The 20085-nt window shown below is 37.6% G+C and overlaps 1 protein-coding gene across 1 annotated transcript in view; it reads left to right on the top strand.

The window, feature by feature from the left end:
• The window catches only part of CNKSR3 (CNKSR family member 3), a 96034-nt gene extending 76318 nt beyond the window's left edge, over nucleotides 1–19716 (top strand). The window contains exons 8-13 of the mRNA XM_043964259.1: nucleotides 7409–7477; nucleotides 8102–8248; nucleotides 12756–12880; nucleotides 15338–15546; nucleotides 16038–16127; nucleotides 18014–19716. Of these exons, the coding sequence (XP_043820194.1) occupies nucleotides 7409–7477; nucleotides 8102–8248; nucleotides 12756–12880; nucleotides 15338–15546; nucleotides 16038–16127; nucleotides 18014–18312 (939 nt within the window). The 3' untranslated portion in view covers nucleotides 18313–19716. The remainder of the gene's footprint in view (nucleotides 1–7408; nucleotides 7478–8101; nucleotides 8249–12755; nucleotides 12881–15337; nucleotides 15547–16037; nucleotides 16128–18013) is intronic.
• The last annotated feature ends 369 nt before the right edge of the window (nucleotides 19717–20085 follow it).

The following is a 20085-nucleotide window of genomic DNA, read 5'->3' as shown; positions in this document are numbered from 1 at the left end:
TTTATTTTGTCCCATGTGCATATACTTCCGGAATATTTCTTGCTGGTTCAGAGCCTTCCCGAAAAGAGCAAATATTGGACAGATAAGGCAAAATTCAACAAGCAAGAAATATTTCCATAATTTAGTCCTTCTCATTGACCAAGGACAGATAGTTTGTGTTAAATCATAAGTCTCTACAGCTACCGACCTAGTATCCTATATGAAATTAGTGACTGAATTTGAAAATTTCTTAAAGCCAATGCCATTTAGATTTGGGCTAAATTTTAATTTAAATTAAAATTTAAAATACATTTAAATGATTTGGATCTGGGGTTGAGCCTGGAAGGCTCCATTACCTATTAGTTGTATTACTCCAGGCAAATCAGTCTTTGGGACTCAGTCTCCTCTTTTGTAAAAGTAGAATAGTAAGAGGAAATATGACCCAGTGGAAAGAGCACTTCATTCACCATTTTAAAATGCATTTAAATCCTGCCTGTCTCCTTAACAACTTGTGTGATCTAGGCAAATTATTCAATGCCTTTGGGCCTCAGTTTCCTTATCTGTAAAGGGAAAGAGTTGGGGCAGATATTCCCTAAGGTCCCTTTCAGCTCCACATTTTATAATTCTTGTACTTCCTGGCTGTAGAAAGGATTGTTGTGAGGATAGTAAACTTTAAAGTGAATCTCTTCAATTATTACTTTAAAAATGTTTATTTATATCATTCATTTCAAATTTGGCCTTAGACACTAGTCTTGTGGCAAGTCATTTAACATTTGTCTGCCTCAGTTTCCTCAACCTGTAAAGTGGGGATAATAATAATAATACCTGCCTTTCAGGGTTGTTGTAAGGATAAAATGAAATAATATTTATAAAGCATTTTTCAAACTCAAGGGGCTATATAAATGCTGTTATCATCATCATTATTATTTCTAAATATATGCCTTACTTGAAACAGAGAATAAAAAAAGAGACGGGAAAAACATTTGGGCAAAACTAACCAGTGAATGAATGAATTAAAAAACATTTGCTAAGTACTTACTATACACAGTACTGGGCTAAGAAGTTCTGGTTACAAATGGAAAAGCAAGATTGTGCTTGCTTTCAAGGAGCTCACCTTCTGAAAAGAGGGAGAGAACACATATGGGGGTATCATTGACACGCCAGCTGCATCTAACAATATATGTAGTGCTCCATACCTATAGTCTTCCACCTCTGCAAAGAAGGGCAGCAAGTACAATTTTCTCCTTTTTCCTTTGGGGCTGTTTGATTATTATAATTACAAGACCATGGGGTTTCATTTTTGTGGTTGTTGTTTCAATGTTATCATTGTAATTCTTGTATTTATTTTTCCCTCTTGGTTTCAGCTTGTTTTATTTTTTATTTTTCTAGCTCATATAACCTTTGGGCTTTGTTATTATGATGTGAGGTTATATTGTAAGACAAATTTCACCATGTTATTATCTTTGATTAAGATTTGATTTGAACAAATCTCTTTTTAACAACAAAATAGCAATATGATTTAAGATAGTGATTAGCTTCTTATCTAGAACATAGTGAACACATCCTGTAGAAGAAGGCATATAAGATGGTATCTTTGACTAATCCTCTCTCCTCCTCAGCTAAATACCAACCTAAGATTCACTGGTCTTAATGTCAAATTTATATCAAATCTTGCGATATTGGTTTTATGTAGGTTAGTCTTGGCCATCCTTATGCAAATCCCATCTCCTGTTACCATCTGGGAAGGATGTACTTGGTACAAAGCTGTTGAAATGGTCCTTGAACTCATCCCCTAGAAATTGGTGCATATTCCAGATAACCTAGGTCTTTTTGTTCCTATTGACTTGGTCCTTCATAGCACCTAGTAAGTAGAGTGAGACTCCCTTATACTATCAGTCATTTTTGGTCAGTTGAGAAGAAAGAGGATTCCTATGTTCTGTTTTTCACAGAGTTGGAATTTTTCATCTATCCGTTCAGTAACTGATTATATTGGATTACTTGAACAGACCTGTTTAGTCCCAGATCTCTATCAAGTCTACTTGGCAGCAATTTCAATCTTTGATAAACATGTGGAACATTATAACCTTTCTACTGAGAGGCACAGAGTCATCTTTTTGTTGTCTGTGTATGTGTGTGGTTTAAAGGATGAAATGTGAGACTCTAAACAAAGCTCCCTTTGAGTCTGAATGAATTTTCAAATGGAAAAGTCCCATTCCCTTGAAACTGCTTTCAGAATCATAAGAGAATGAACAAGGCAAAATAGATTAAAAAGCCAGACTCGGTCACGAAGGCCCAAGTTCAAATTCTGCCTCAGTTTACCATATGATTCTGAGCAAGTCACTGATCCTGTCTGACCCTCAGTCTCCTCATCTACAAACTGAGAGGGTGGACTCCAACCTCCCAGATCTCTTCTTCATCCAAAGCTATGTTCCTATGAACTTCCCTTCACAATTAAAAAAAAATAACAAACAAACACCAAACAGAGAGATTGTAGATTTGCTTTAAACATTCTAGATTTGGCCAACTGGGCTTGAAAATATAGATCCAAGGATGGTGAGATAGAGGAGAGCAAAGGTTGCTGCTAGGTAAGTAGATAAATTTCAAAAAAATGCCTCTAAAGAAAAGAGGCTTCCCAAGGGCTTATGTCCTATTGAGTAATGCACTTTGTAGGAAGTTTCTTGTTGGCTGGCATCTCTGGGCCCTGCATGTATTACTAGTCTTTCCAGTGAGCCATGGCTGGTTGTTATGGTATCCAGGTGAATGTTTTCAAAAATAGCTGTCATGGCCATGCCCGCTTTAACACTGCACCTAAATACATCAATGAACTTTTCCACTCTTTAATAACATTTGCTCACTTCTTGTTGAGTGCTACATCTGTTGGGTGAGAGAGAAGCATGTGTCTGGGATATTAATCCATAAATAAGCATATACTAAGCATCTGTGTGCTAGTTAGTAGAGATAAAAAGACAAACATAAGACAGTCCCCGTTCTCAAGAAGTTTGCATTCTATCACGGGAGAAACATGTACTCATCTAAAAATATACAAAATAGATACAAAAATAAATCCCAGATGAGGGACCTAGCCCTGTTTGCCTCAGTTTCCTTATCTGTAAAATGAGCTGGAGAAGGAAATAGCAAACCACTCCACTACAAGATCTTTGCCAAGAAAACCCCAAATGGGGTCACGAAGAGTCAGATATGACTGAACAACATGAAAAATGGGAGGTAGCACTTTTTCTTCTCTTTCTTTAGCTTTCAAATTGGTCCCCTTATTGCCTTTCTAGTCTTCACACTTTATTCCCCTCCATGTAGTCTGCACAATCAAGATACCGGCTTTCTATTCTTTTCTTTCCTCCTCCTCCTCCTCCTCCTCCCTAACAGTGAGGGTCAAGTAACTTGCCCAGGGTCACACAGCTAGTAAGTGTCAAATGTCTGAGGCTGCATTTGAACTCAGGTCCTCCTGAATCCAGGGCCAGTGGTTTATCCACTGTGCCACCTAGCTGCCCCCAAGATACTGGCTTTATTAATGTTCCTTGCACAAGACACTCCATCATGTGATTCTGTGAATTTTTGCTTGCTGACCATCATGCGTGGAATTCTGTCACCTCTGCCACCTGGTTTCCTTCAAATCTTAGCTAAAATACTTACTTCTCAAAGAAACATTTACTAATTCTGAATGCTAGTATTTCCCCCTTGAGATGATCAATTTATCCTGTATACATCTTGTTTGCACATAGTCGTTTGTGTGTTGTCTGCCTCATTAGACTTCAAGTTTCTTAAGAGCAAAAACTGTTTTTTTTGCCTCTCTTTACAACTGCAGCCCTTAGCACAGTGTCTGGTACATAGTAAGTGTTTAATTAACACGTGTTATTTTTGACAATGCTGTTTTTTAAGTGGACATGTAAGTTGTATGAAAATTTAAGTTGGCAAGTCAGATGTTATGATCCAGTTAGCTTACTTTTACTATTTTGGGGGGTGGGGCAATGAGGGTTAAGTGACTTGCCCAGGGTCACACAGCTAGTGTCAAGTGTCTGAAGCTGGATTTGAACTCAGGTCCTCCTGAATCCAGGGCCAGTGCTTTATCCACTGCACCACCTAGCTGCCCCCCAGTTAGCTTACTTTTAAAAAATATTTTAGTTTTTGTATTTAAACAATAAAAAAGAACCTTTTAAAATACACAGCTAAATGTGAAAAGAGGATTCTATTTTGTTCTTTTTCCTTTTTTGGGGTAATGGGGGTTAAGTGACTTGCCCAGGGTCACACAACTAGTAAGTATGAAGTGTTTGAGGCTGGATTTGAACTCAGGTCCTCCTGAATCCAGGACCAGTGCTTTATCTACTGCGCCACCTAGCTGCCCCCGAAAAGAAGATTCTCTATGAATTTGTGAATTTCCATTTCATGCTGCTTTTAAAAAGTATTTAGGGGCAGCTAGGTGGTGTAGTGGATAGAGCATCGGCCCTGGATTCTGGAGGACCTGAGTTCAAATCCGACCTCAGACACTTAACACTTACCAGCTGTGTGACCCTGGGCAAGTCACTTAACCCCAAATGCCTCACCAACCCTCCCCAAAAACAAACAAACAAAAAAAAAAGTATTTAATAACTTCTACACATTATTTCAAAAACTGTCCTGAATGGTTATGCTTCCTTCTGAACTTCCTTTAGTTCTCTTAGGTGCATTTAAAAATGAATGTTACAATGACCCTCTTTCTCATCTAGCTTTGATTATAGCATGAACAAAAGTGAAAGCTGCCTCTTTTTTATGAGACTACTTCTTTGACATTAACAAGTTCAGGTAGTCCATGTATTATTGCAGATCTGTAGAACAGTGTTCCTTGGGAGGCATGAAAGCAACCATAATCCTTTGATTCTGGAAACCAATTCTTTCTTTGAAATGAGAATTCATTTAAAATGCAACCAAAAAAATATTTGCAATTCAGTCCCCAATGAAATAATCTTGTTGATATACCTATGCACTTCTATTTTAGGAACATTATATTCAAATATGTGAAACAAAGCCTATTATTTTTTAAAATTTTACTTTATTTTTAATTTGTGGAATAAACAAGCATTTTCATAATATAGTAAAATAAAACAAATGGTTGCTCATGAAACTCCAAATCTATTATATACAACTTGTTATTCCTTTTAAATATATAACATTTTAATTTTCTTCTTTTTCTTTTTTCTTCCCTCTCCCTCCTCACTTCACCCCTCCAAAGAGATGGTTACTATTAGACACAAATGAGTTTATATATATATATATGTATATGTATGTAAAATTATTATTAATAAATTTATAAAAACTACAAAAGAAAGCTCTCTAGTATACACTAATAAGCTGTAACTCACTAGAATTCAGAGTTCCTAACTAAACATGCTATATTTTTGTAATAGATTCTTGCTGTATTATTACGATACACTTAAAAATTATATTCTGTACAATGTATGGTGACCAAAAAGGAGAATGACACAATTTGCCTTTTCTTGCCCATGATAGATTCTGTATCATATATCACAGATGAAAGATTATTCTCTAATAATGGGTCCTTCCACAATGGAAATTGCTCAAATCAATGAAATCACAAGTGTGTACCAAGGAAAAGTGTAGGTTTATTATATGATGCTAAAAACTTTATCCTTTAGTCCCTCTCTATACTATTGGTTGACAACTGTTATTAAAGTTCTGTAAAAATAGCAATGTTAGGGAAATTGTCCATTTTATCAGTTAATAAATATTTCAGGGCCTGCTGTGTGAATGTGAAAAGCCTATAATATATTATCAACCAAAAATTATACTGATGAAATGACATATAAAGGTTAACATCAAAGAAATGTGTGCCTGGGAAAGGAGGTGGGTGGGTCATATAACAAAGAATGGCTTCCTTGATGGATAGCTTATTTGTCCACTTGCTATCCCTATGATGTCAGATCTAGAGGAGTCCACCAGCACTTTGGATTGACACCCTGTAGCACCCTCATGGAAGGACATGGATAAAAATAGCGACAAAACGAGAAGAGAGTGGCTTGTAAACTTGGATTGTTCAAGGAAATAAACCTATCACTGTGATTACTGATCCTTCCAAGTACTTTGTGCAGTAGACTTGAAGAATGAGAAATTGCCCATGCCCTTATCAAATTCTTAGTTTAATAGGGAAAAACATCATGGTATTCTGGTGTTAGGACAGCTAGGTGGCACAGTTGGGTAGAATGCTAGACCTGGAGTCAAGAAGACTCATCTTTCTGTGTTCAAATCTGGCTTCAGACACTTATGAGCAGTGTGACCCTGGGCAAGTCACTTAACCCCATTTATATCAGTTTCCTCATCTGTAAAATGAGCTGGAAAAGGAAATGGCAAACCACTTTAGTATCTTTGACAAGAAAACCACAAATGGGGTCATGAAGAGTCATACACAAATGAAACAACTGAATGACATCCAGGTGTTAACCTGTAACTTCTACTATTTGATATAGAAATTCATCTGACAAGACTTTTCCATATAATAGCCCTGTCATATTCCCTACTCCCTGATATCCTCCTCTTCTCTAGGCTAAACATTTTAACTTTCTTCTTCATAGGGTGTTGTATTGTATCCCATCATAATAGCTTGACATTATTGTTCAGATGAATATAATTTTTAATCAACCAGCCTTATAAAGTAATGCCTTTAAGAAAGGCCAATAAGAATTTATAGGAAGTCAGGAGTAACAACGATATTTTTTTTATTTTATTTTATTTTTTTTGCTGGGCAATTGGGGTTAAGTGACTTGCCCAGGGTCACACAGCTAGTAAGTGTTAAGTGTCTGAGGCTGGATTTGAACTCAGGTCCTCCTGAATCCAGGGCCAGTGCTCTATCCACTGCGCCACCTAGCTGCCCCACAACGATATTTTTTAAAGGATTGTATGATCCATCAGTATGAGTAGTAGTAGTAGTAGAGAAAGAGACAGCTTTAGAGTTAAGAAGACCAAGATCTTCGACATACACTTGCTGCATGACATTGGGCAAGTTACTTAACCTCTCACTGCCCCAAACAACTTTTTAAAACTATAAATTGCACTGATAGTTTCTTCGCTGGGAAGACCCTGTACCAGTGAAATAATGGATCCCAGACCATCCCAAAATAATGTGACCTTGGATTGGGTAGATATTAACATGTTTCTACACTGTCTTTGTGAATCTCTCTCTGTGTATATGTCTATATGTAGATATGTATTTCTACATTCTGACAGACATAATGTACCTATAAATAGAGAGATAAAGACATGCAGCTTTTTCTCTGTAAACCTAGCCTGTGAATAAGGGATAGAGTTACTGCTTTCTCACCAGATATATTATACAGGGCTAACAATGTGCATATGTAGGTAGAATCTCACACACATAGATATTCTGAATATAGCTAGATAAATTGTCTTGTTTGTTCTTATCCAGTCTCCTGCTGATAGATCTCAGAGGATTCATGCTGGTGATGAGGTGATTCAAGTTAATAAGCAGACTGTGGTAAGTCTTAGCAACCTTCTTAATGTTGTTTTGTTTTGAGTATCTTGATTTGTCCCCCTAGAATCTTAATTGCATCTAAGGCAATTTCCTTGTTGTTGCCTCTGTTGTTGACTTCTCCATAAAGGAGTGATTTGTCAGATGTAGGTTATATTAAAAGCAGATGTTCTAGATTCTTCTTTAGTTTTGAAGCTGCTTTTGGGCAGATGGCCTCTTATCATCATGACTTGCTAACTTCTAAAGAAAGAAAATTGTTTGAATTGTTCAAAGAATCATTTGCCTCTGTGTTTTGAAACTCCAAGGCACCAGGTTTTGAGATGTTACAAGTTGTCACTGAGGCATTTTCAATCTTTGTAAGGTTTCCATTGATCTTGATGGTTTGGCTGGTTTACCCCCCAGTCTGGTAAATTGTTACATGGCCTTTAAAATGCCCATATGTGTGTATACTTGGACTGTCATTGAGTATTTTCAGGTTCATTTTGTACCATCACTTTAAATGACTTGTAGTTAAATTGTTTTTAGAGGATACGTACAGATTTCCCCTTCAAATAATGGTTCTGAAATTTGATTACCTATGGAAATATCATTCCCTTCTCTCCCCCTCCCCCACCCAATTCCCCTTTGAAGGTGGGATGGCAACTAAAAAATCTGGTGCGGAAATTGCGAGAGAATCCTACGGGAGTCGTGCTGCTCCTCAAGAAACGCCCCACAGGTTCTTTCAACTTTACCCCTGCTCCACTGAAAAATCTACGATGGAAGCCACCCCTCGTTCAGGTATCAAGAGCTAGTCTGAAGCTAATGAACAAGCTAAATGGGCAATGAGGTTTTTTTTTTTTTTTCCTGGGAGGTTCCAAGATGTCTTCTCTCCACTCCATACCCCTTCCTGGGTTCTCCAATATAACTTTTCTTTCATTTTTGGATATTAATTGTCTTAATTATTTTTCTATCTTAAATTTATGAATTATGAATATAGGCCTTTTTCTCTTTAATTTTCAAATAACATTCTTTTGATCGACTTTTGAAAAACCAGGTCCTTATCTCCCACTGCAGTACCTCCCCACTCCAAAAAAGACAAACTGAATTTATACACCGCAGGACAGACTAATCTGGACACTAGTCTCAGAACACTTGGAGTTGAAACCTTGATGATTACGTTCTAAACATAGGAATAACAGTACTGTAATAGGTGGCACAGTTTTGAGGGATGCAGAAATGGTTGGATGGCCAGACACAGAGTAGTTGTGAATGGTCCAGTGCAGCAGGAGGTATCCAGTGGAGTAAGAATCTGTATTTAGCCTTGAGGATTGGATAAAAGCAGAGGTAGTATCCTTATCAGATTTGCAGATAACACAAAGCTCAGAGGAATAGCTGACACATTGGATGACAGGATCCAAGACAGACTAAAGCTTTGGGTTTGCTTTAATGAGATGAAATTCAATGGGGCTAAATGTAATGTCTTCTACTTGGTGGCCAAAAATCAACTTCACAAGTACAAAATGGAGGGGGGGGGGCATGGTTAGACAGCATTTGAGTCAGCAGTATAATGTGCCAGTAAAAAAAGCTAATGCAATATCTTGTAGGAATACGGAGGTGGTATTGCCACTCTATACTTCCCTGGTCAGACCTCATTTGGATTTTCAGTTCTTATAGTTTGAGAGCTGTCTTTTTTGTAGGTAAGTATCCTTATAGATAAGCTGAGAGAACATTCAAGGGAAGGCAACCAGGTTGGTGGAGGGCCTTGAGTCTGTCATATCAAAATCTTCACTTAATAATTACTTATTTTCCCCAGAATATCTGTCCCTTATGTTTGGAGATCCATAGACTTATTCTCACCTCATGTGTGCTTTTAAAAACTGATCATGGGGGTGGGACAGCTAGGTGGTGCAGTGGCTAAAGCACCGGCCCTGGATTCAGGAGGACCTGAGTTCAAATATGGCCTCAGACACTTGACCCTTACTAGCTGTGTGACCCTGGGCAAGTCACTTAACCCTCATTGCTCCACAAAAAAAAACCAAAACAAAAACAAACTCTCCCCCCCCAAAACCCCAACAAACTGATAATTGAATAATGAAGGGGAAATTTTACTCTCAATATAATTTTAATGTTTTATATTTAAATGATTGTACACTATCGAATTCAATTTATGCTTACTTTCTCCTGAAAATATGGAAACAGGTAAAATTAAAGTTACTGGGGAACTTATTTTTCATTTTTGGTAATGTAAGCTAACTTTTTACATGAAGATTGATTAGTATTTTGCACTTGATTGTCCATTTTAGAAATTGAGTGCAGAATGGGATGTTTTTAGAACTGAGTGTACTGTAACACAATGACCCTTTGTAGTTAATGGCATTGTGACTCGAACATTGTTTCCCTTCTCTGAATTCTTAGACTCTGCTTTTAAAATATAGACCTTTGCCATCAAGGTGGGAAGAAGGGAGGGCGTGTGAGAGCAAATAAATTTGTTAATTAAAAAAGTTTAAAAAGAGAACTTCATAGGACTGAAGAGTTTAGAAGTCATTTTGTCCAACCTTCTCATTTCATAGATGGGGAAATTCAGGACCTGAGAGACTTAATGACTTGCCTGAACTCACACAGGGAGTGTGAGGCAGGGAGAAGGTTTGGATCCAGAGTCCACATTTAAATTTCTGAACCATTCAGAGCTTCTTCAATATAGTATTCAGTTCAGTAATGATAGCTAGTAACTAACAGTTCTGTAGAAATACTTCAAGGTTTGCAAAACTCTTTTATATATGCTATCTCATTTGGTCTTCACGACAAACCCCGTTATCATCCCCATTTTATAGAAGAGAAAAGTAAATCTGACAGAGGGTAAGGAACTTGTTTGGGAGAGTAAGGGTCTGAGGCAGGATTTGAACTTTTAGACTTCAAGTGCAAATACCCTATTGGCTGGACCAAACTGTTACTCAGTGAGGGACTGAAGCAGTGTCTCAAAGGGGATGGTACAACAGACTTTATAAATGGTTTCTTATTTTTCATTCAGGGCCATTAGCTCTGAAGAATGTTGCTTCCTTTCTTGGCTGTGGAGCTTAGAGCCTTGTTCCTATTTTGATCGAATTTATCTGCTCGTCTGATTCTAAAACTTACCCCCATATCACATTTAATTATTTTTGCTTCCTATGAACATGCCATAGTGGATAGAGGGCTGGCTGTTGACTTACACTGATAGAGTGAATTCAGCTCCAGAGCTTCCTATTTTCATGAAAGCAGAGGCCTGGCTTAAAAAAATGCTTTCCATTTACCATGAAATTCCATTTTTGACTTTCTAGGATCCAGCAGTTCTCTTCTGAAATTAAATACAGGAACAAAGAGAAGTAGCTGTTTCTTAGTATTACTCTTAGTTAATGAAAAGTCACAGAGATGCCGGTAATCATTGAGTGTGTTTGTCTTTCCAATGAGTCAGACTGTTAGGGGAATTTTTATTGAGGGGGAGTTGTTCTGTTAAAACCCTCTAATTCACCCTACTTAGGGTCTCAACCCTGGAGCAATTTTCTTAGGCCTGGTAGTAAGATAACTCCCAATTAACTCAGTTTTCTAGCAAATCCACAAGATATTCAGTAGTTATAAAACAATTGTAAACATTGAGTTTGTCAAGAGTGACCAAATGTTTAGGGATAGCCTTCTGTGGTCTAATAGTTTGGGGGTGGGTGGGTAGGATAATATAATTTTCTGTGCCCCTGTTTCATCCTTGAAAAAAGGGGAACTGAAGTTAGCTAATTCTGGCAGTAAATACTTTTGGCCCCTTAGAAAATGGGAGGGTAGCTAAGTGGCACAATAAATAAAGCACTGGCTCTGGATTCAGGAGGAACTTAGTTCAAATCCAGCCTCACACATTTGATACAAGCTGTGTGACCCTGGACAAGTCACTTAACCCTCATTGCCCTGCAAAACAAAAACAAACAAAAAAAGAAAATGGGAGTATAGGGGCAGCTAGTGGATAAAGCACTGTCCCGGGATTCAGGAGGACCTGAGTTCAAGTCTGGCCTCAGACACTTGCTAGGTGTGTGACCCTGAGCAAGAAAAAAAAAGAAAATGGGAGTATATTACCACACATCCTCTCTTCTTTTCTCTGTTCAAAATTTACATACACATCCTTTAGGATCTAGCTTAACTTCTACTGCATCATTAAGTTTTTCCTTATTATTCCAGTCCTTTCTCTATTTTTTTTGGGGGGGTCTGGAGGGGAAATCTTATAGCAGTTAATTGTCTATAGAATTAAATTTGGTATTCAGTGTGAACATATTTATTTAGATTTAGATCTCTTATCAGCTTTAATTAGTTTATCTCAAAATAAGCCTTTCACATATTAGTCCTGGTTCCTCCACTAGATTATAAGCTCAAAAGCAGGGGTCATGTCTAGCATAATATCTTACACATTATAAACACTTTGAGTGTTTGCTAATTTCATTTGTAACTTCCATCAACTACGTGGCTCTTCTTTCCTCATTCACAAAAGGTGCTGTCAACTTCTAGATAGGCAAGGTCATTGGCTTTTTAGCATTCTTTGAGCTCATACTAATTTCAAAATAATATTACTAAAAATACACCACGATTCAACATTTTAGGTTGGACATTGATGAGCTAGAGATCATTCAGAGAAGGAAAACTATGTCACATGATGATGGAAGGACCTGGGAATCTTTATCAAGGAAAAGAGAAAACTTAGAGGACATGTGAAAGCTGTATTCACATAATTGAAGGGCTTTCCCTCAGAACTGCTCTGGTGGTGCCAAAGGGTAGAATGAGGGACAGTGGAATGGATGTTGAAAAAGAAATAAATTTAGGCACAAGGTTAGGAAAAACTTCCAATCAACTGGAGACATCCATAAGTGGAATGATCTACTTTGGGAGGTAGTGAGTTCTCCCTTCCTGGAAGTTTTCCAGCAAAGATTATGATGACTGTTTGTTGAGTGTGATGAAGTTCTTGTTCATGTATGGATTGGTCTAGATTATCCTGAAGGCCCCTTCCAATTCTGAGATCAAAAGCCTTAAATGTATGTTTGTTGAACTGTAGAGAGACTCTTTTGGATCAGGAATGGCATTTAAAGAATGGTGTCTTTGTAAAAATGCCTCCGCACCATATACAGTTGGGAGTTGTTGGTAATTGTAGGAAAACATACCAGCTGGCTGTAATCCCTTTGAGAATGTGGAAGAATGCAGGAAAGAGAATATTTTGGGGGGAGAAAGAAATAGAGATGAATGCTAAGGGAAACAGTACCTTCCTTACATTATCTGCATCATTGAAATGTTTTTGTTTCAGACCTCTCCTCCACCTCCTACCACCCAGTCCCCAGAAAGTACCATAGACACCTCACTGAAGAAAGAGAAATCAGCCATTCTGGATCTTTATATCCCTCCTCCCCCAGCTGTCCCCTACTCTCCAAGGTATGTAAATAATCTTATTTTGGACATAACAAAACTCCTTTTCACTGAGGATTTTTAATGGCAACAAAATTTGGAATGGCACATAATACATGTATTTTGGTAGGACTGAATTTTAAAATGTTATTAGCATAAATAATGAAAACTTCTAGTTGGAGAAAGGTAATTATCCTATTCATAAGTTTCTTAATGCTCTCTCCTCCCTCATGGCTAATGTAGAAAACTCCAAACTAGAAATTAGCGTGGGTCTGTCCAAGCATATTTTGAGGTTTGTGGATATGAGGTAAGTTATGGAATCTGGGCATAATCAGATGTATTCACTTCTTCATCTTTGATGATAAAATTCAACTTAAATAATTACTCCTAAATGGACAGAAAAATGTGGTAATGATGGAGTACAGTGCATACTCTAATAAATCCATGTTAAGTTTGGGTCAACAGTGATATTCTGTGCTTTTTGAATAAGCTCACTGTAGCATTATCTGCCTAATCACAGAAAAAAAAAAAGAACTCCCCTTCTAACTTCTCTTCCTGGATCTTATGAGCTGTTTAGAGAAGAGAGAAAGCAAGGGTTAGAGGGTACCTCCAACACTCCCTGTATACCACAGAAACACAGGAATGACAGAATTATTTAGAGCAACAGTCTCTAATCTGCCCTGTTTTTAAAATCTTATATTAGCTATGCCTTGTCCACATAGTCAACTCCATTACTGGGAATTAATTGGTTTTCAAGAACTATCATCCATACATGGTGGCATATATGGGAGAACATGGAAGGCATGGGGAGAGAAGTCTGTTGGTATGGAGAAAGAAGTCAGAAACTGGCTCGTTGGAGAAATCATAAAAACTCAAACAAAGGAGCCCCTTTTAGAGCAATATGACAGCCAACTTCAGATGGGGGCATAAACTATCAGGGACAAATAAAGTTAGCTGGGGTTGTTTATAGAAGACTTCTCAGATAGCTGAGTACTAAGTTATACTTTGAAAGAGGTAAGGGACATGGATTCACAGGAGGCTGGAGGGCATTCCTGGTACACAGAGGAACACTCAAGTGGGTTATTTATGCATATCAAAACTTATTCAGTGATTCAGGCATATCAGTTATCTGTCCCAATACTAAAAAAGTATTTATCTTACAGTATTTATATTTATGGTATTCATTTATCTTATGGTATTTATACTTATAGTATTTATAATATTTGTGTTTATAGTATTTATTTCTTATAGAATTTATATTTATAGTATTTATTAATAGAAATTCAAACCCAGCCACAGAAGCTATACAGCCTTTTATAAGCCAACTTAGATGATTTAACTTTTATCAATGTCTATATTGACTTCTGGAAATAGTCAAACACTTTCTCTTATAAGAATAAAGACTTCTTTGTGCTACATGGTATATGTGTAGATAGTCAGATTTTAGTTAATGTATGTGTGTCTATATGTGTAAATATAGGTACACACGTCTATCATGCATGAAGAGTGTTCTCTTCCCCTCGGATCTTGGCAGGAATCTTCTTCTTGGCATGGGAGAAATGATTCAAGAGATTACATTCTTAACTTCTGGCCTGATGTGAATCTTGTAGTTATTAGGAGACTTGGCTAGCAAAGCAGAGACTCTGTAGTTTAGGTTACCGCTGTTAGCTCTTTAGAGCTATATATTTGTATAATTTGGAAACATACAAAAATACTTCATTTTATATTTTTTTAAAGGGGATTTATGAGAACATAGAAATCTTAGGGGGTTGTGTTTATTTTCAGAGATACTCTTAGTATAAAATGTATTGTTTTTTTTCTTCAATTCATCTCAATAAGTATTTATTTGAAATGCATGCTATATTCTAGGCACTGAGGCTACCAAGACCAAAATGAAGCACTTCCTACCTAAAAATAGCTTCTGTGCTCCTAGGAAACAGGAGGAATTACCTAAATATATGAGGACAAACATCACTGAACACCTTAAAACATACTGAGGCTTTCTCACCTTTCCTAATAGGATCATAGATTTAGAGATGAGAGGGTTTTTAGAAGTTACTAGTTATTTTACAGATAAGGAAACTGAACCCCCAGGAGACTGAGTGACCTGTCTAAAGTCATAGCAGAACCAGGATTCAGATCCAGGTCTTCAGACTCTAAATCCAGGACTTTACTCCATAGTTGAATAGTAATGGGGCAGCTAGGTGGCTCAGTGGATAAAGCGTCGGCCCTGGATTCAGGAGGACCTGAGTTCAAATCTGGCCTTAGACACTTGACACTCGATACTAGCTGTGTGACCTTGGGCAAGTCACTAAACCCCCATTGCCCCACAAAAAGAAAAAAAGAAAGAAAAAAAATAGTTGAATAGTACCTACATGTTTCAATTCCTCTGGAATGTAACAGAAGATACAATGATCATTCCGTTTTAATGCCATAGCAAGGGACCTTTTAGAATTAACATAATTGTTGGATGTGAATTTTCAGGGATGAGAAGGGGAGTTTTGTTTACGGCGGCCTCAGTAAATGTAAACAGCCATTGCCAGGTTCGAAGGGCTCGGAATCCCCCAATTCCTTCTTAGACCAGGAGAGTCGAAGGCGAAGATTTACTATCGCTGATTCAGATCAGTTGCCTGGCTATTCGGTGGAAGCAAATGTTCTACCCACAAAGATGAGAGAGAAAACACAGTCTTATGGTGAGTTTATGGATGTTTTCTTTTGTTTGGTCTTCTCCTTATTCCTCTTCCCCTCCCCCTTCCTTATTTGGAAATGCTGGTTGCACACTCTTGAGGGTAATCTGAGGAAAACATAAACTTCAATGAAAATCTAAGTATGAAACCATGTATTCATCTCTCTAAAGTGAAGCCTTGTTCTGTCAGTCCTCTTGATGGGTATCAAAGCCCAGCTGGATGAGATCAGATTACACTTTTAGCTTTTGGTTCATGCCTTTTAAAGTTTTGGGTCACTATGTTCTGTAGACATGTAGCCTGTCATTCCTTATGCCCCTTGTCCAATTGCTTGCCTTATAAACAGAATGCTGTAGAATACTTTCCATATTCTTCAAGTGTTGTTGCTACTGCTTAAATTCTTGTGGCATTATGAGTGGAATGACTACTTGGTGTTCTGGAAAATTACTGTTAAGTGTAAACGTGCATGCCTTGTCATCTTCCTTCTCATGCCTATATAGGGAAACCCCGGCCCTTGTCAATGCCTGCAGATGGGAGCTGGATGGGAATTGTGGACCCATATGCCAGACCCCGAGGACATGGAAGAAAAGGCAAGTTGAATTTTATTTTCAGACAGACCCAAGGAGTTCTCAGTAGCCCTTATCCGAGAGGGTGGTCAATAGGTGTGTTCATTTAAACATGGAGCAGAGATTGAGAGTAAGTGAGGAGATTCAGGTTCTATTCCCCAGTTCTGCCAGAAACCTAGCATTGGGTTTTTATTCATCAGGAAGCCTTGAAATATCTTGGTGTCACTAATGGATGTAGAACCAAGAGATAGTTGACTAATGGGTAAAATTTGTTTCTCTGCCCTCAGTCCTTTCTAACCCCAGGCTGGCTCTAGAATTTCCCAAAACTATGTAAACACTTTAATCCTGGCCTCTTTATCTAGTTGAGTGATTATATGTAAGGTCCTAAAGTCAGTGCAAGTATTAGAAATGGAGTTATAGGGGCAGCTAGGTGGCGCAGTGGATAGAGCACCAGCTCTGGAGTCAGTAGTACCTGAGTTCAAATCCGGCCTCAGACACTTAACACTTACTAGCTGTGTGACCCTGGGCAAGTCACTTAACCCCAATTGCCTCACCAAAAAAAAAAAAAAAAAAGAAATGGAGTTATAGACCTCCTTTTTTCCCTCCCTTACCACCTCAACCAGACCATATCCCTATCTTTATTGGGGACTGGCATGGGCACACAGTGCAGCTCCAAGGAAATTTCTGGAGTTGAGCATGTCTATAGTGTATCTGTTTCCAAACTGGGCCTCAGAGCTAATGTTCTCTCCATGAAGATAGGAGAAAAAACACAGTCCTATGGTGAGATGTGACCTAGTCATGATTTTTTCATAATTTATGATCTAGTCAAAAAATCCATTGTATAGTCTTCCACCTCAGCTACTTAATATAATCTGTGTAATGTTAAACAAGTCACAATGTCCCAGGGCTTTGATTTCTTCAATTATAAAATAAGAGAATTGAACCTCGTGGCTTCTGAGGTCCCTACCACCTCAGGATCTATGATCCATCCGGCTGGAGTTGTGGGATAAACATGTAGTTAATTGGTATTATACAGTCATTTGAATGAATTTCTGGAAAATAGTACGAATTTGTTAGTATTCCCTGTAGTGAACCAGTGTGATAGTTTTGTTCCCGTTTTCCCTGGTTTATTATTTTTTTCGCTTTGTAGTGTTACACAACTGTGTTTGTGTATATCCATATTCTTTTCCTATGATATTGGAATAAATCCCTAGATTTCTTTGACTCTTAATGATTGTAATTTTCATTTCTGTCTAATATCGAGAGATATCATATAGATAAAATAAGGTGATCTGAAGTATGAAGATTATATATGTGAGAAGTTACATTTTACTGTATCTATCTGAATGTAGGCCTTATTACCCCCCCCCAAATCTTATCCATATCAAATATGAGAGAAGACAAGTATATAGATATTAAAATAATCTATTGAAAAACTTAAGTTTAATTTCATTTTTGGGGTATAGCCCATTTTTGTCTGGAGTTAATCAGCAATTTTAAGAATTTCTTGCCCCTTTGGCAAAGGTTGTCTCACTTATTTAGCTGCTGATTAGCATACGTATCAGGACTATACTATGTAACAAAGAGAATAGTGGAGGGAACCTAGCTCTCATTAGTGTTCCCTCTCGCCATTTTACAAATTGTTGACATTGGAGACTCAAAACCAATACATATTATTGAGTGCTTACAATGAACTAGATGCTGGTAAAAGAAATAAGACCTTAAGGATCTTATAGTTTAGTTGACAACATAAAGGATGGAACATGGAAAAAGTAAAAAGAGTGAAGTAATTGAAGACAGTAAGATGTCAGAAGGCCATATTGAAAATGAATGCTTCAAGGAATTTTGAGGTGGGTTTTGAGTTGTCAGTTTGAATATTTATCTGAATTATTCTAACTATATTGAAACAGGTGAAGATGCCCTATGCAGATATTTCAGTAATGAGAGGATACCCCCAATCATTGAAGAAAACTCCTCCTCAAGGCACCGTTTTTCCCGACCTACGACTGACAGACATCTAGTCCGGGGTGCAGACTACATACGAGGCAGCAGGTGCTACCTCAATTCAGATCTTCACAACAGTGCCACCATTCCCTTTCAGGAGGAAGGGAGCAAAAAGAACTCAGTTTCATCATCCAAAAAATCCTCTTCCACAGAACCATCACTACTGGTCAGCTGGATCACTAGGCTTAAATTGTTGACTCACTGAGATTTGCCTTTCTCCTGGACTCCATCACCATCTTCTGTTACTAAGTGCCTTCGTTTGTCAGCTGACCTCTTTGTACTTCGACCTACAGTATTATGTAGTGACCTTCTTGTTTATTTTATTTTGTTTTAATTTTATTTTATTTTGAAAGCAAGTTTTGGAATAATTGGACAAGAATGAATTTGGTAGGTGTAATGGTGGTGGGAAGAAGAGGAGGAGAAAATACAATTCAGAAATATATCACCTTGGAGCAAGAAGATTTTTGGTTAGCAGCTGGAGACAACTCTGAACTGAAAATCAGCCTGATATTTGGATACAGGAAGAAATAAGGGGACTGTATTGGTGTGTGGCACCACTTGTACTTATTTTTTTGTGACTATAATGATGGGAGACCCTACGGTCATGTAGATATTATTGTGGTTGTGGGGGTTAGCTCCATGGCTTGAAACAGCCAGTGGGGTAAACACCATGTTCTTTGTGGGAAAAGCTGTGTTCTACAGTTGAATAGTATACCAGCTTTGACTTGGAAACTTCAAGTCTGGGAAATGTTTTGTTGTTGTTGTTGTTGTTTTCATTGAAAGCAGAGGATAATGTTGGGGAATTTGTTACGCTTGATCATTCCCCTTTTGGTGGAAATTTCATTGTAGGTCATTTAATTCTGGCACATACAAGCACCCATTAGATATGGTTTACTACACATGCAAGACATGCATCATGCCGTTTTTTGGTCATATTAACACATACTGTCTTTAAAAGGAGAAAAAAAAAGCTATAAGATTGATGTGCTGGTAACCAAAGCATCTTTCAGAAAAATAAAGCAACCAGTCTTTAGGCTTATGAGTGACTCAGCAGTTTGCATTTTGAACTGTTAAGTGTCTATATCCTAGGAAAGAATCCTTTATCAAATTTTTGCTATTCATACCATGGAAATTCTAATGGTCAATAATTTTCAAGTAGCATCTGGTATTTTGGGGGGGGGAAGTCATAAAAGTGTTAGGATATAAATTGTGTTTAAATGAATGTATGATATTTTATTAGAAGGAAAAAGTCTTATCGTGTTAATTTAAGTGTTTAAATATAGTTGTATATTTTTCTTACTCTTAACAAATGTGTAGTTGGTATGTTTCTATCACTGCGCCATTTATAAATTAGCCAAAGCAACAGAGTAAAACTTCATTAATAAAGGCAGATTTTTTGACTCCCAAGAGTTCTCACAGTGGTTCATTTCTGTGAGAATTCTTGGTGGAGAGTGGGATGGAGAGAAGTAATCATCATGGTGGTTTTTAAAAAAAACAACACAAAAACATGGGCACCCACCTTTTTCTAGGCCTTTTTCACAACCAAAAGTGATACTAAAATGTTTGTACTTAGGAATCTTTTACCTTTTTGTTTAACCATTTTGTGTGTGTGTGTGTTCATGAACATGTGTGTGTTTTCATGCACACTACCCAGTAGTAGTATTACTGAGTCAAAGGGTATGCACAGTTCAGCAAATTTTTGGGTATATGTTGGGGTAGGCCTGACTCAGGGCCATGCCAGGTTCAGAATGGAACAAAACGAAACACCAGTATGTCAAACAGTTAATAACAACAACAAATTTATTTATCCATAGCATGGAAAGGATTATTCAATAAGGATATTCTATCACTTAATCACTTATCTTGGGTAGAGGAGACCCTACCAATCTCCCACTCCCACACTCTGTCATTTCCATATAAATACATTTGGACAGCAAGATAGGAAATGGTGCCTTATTTTGTACTGAGACATTCAGCA

This window comes from Dromiciops gliroides, chromosome 4 (assembly GCF_019393635.1).
Source record: "Dromiciops gliroides isolate mDroGli1 chromosome 4, mDroGli1.pri, whole genome shotgun sequence".
Lineage (NCBI taxonomy): Eukaryota > Metazoa > Chordata > Mammalia > Microbiotheria > Microbiotheriidae > Dromiciops > Dromiciops gliroides.
The sequence above is the reverse complement of the archived record's forward strand: the minus strand, read 5'-3'. Positions and strand labels throughout refer to the sequence as shown.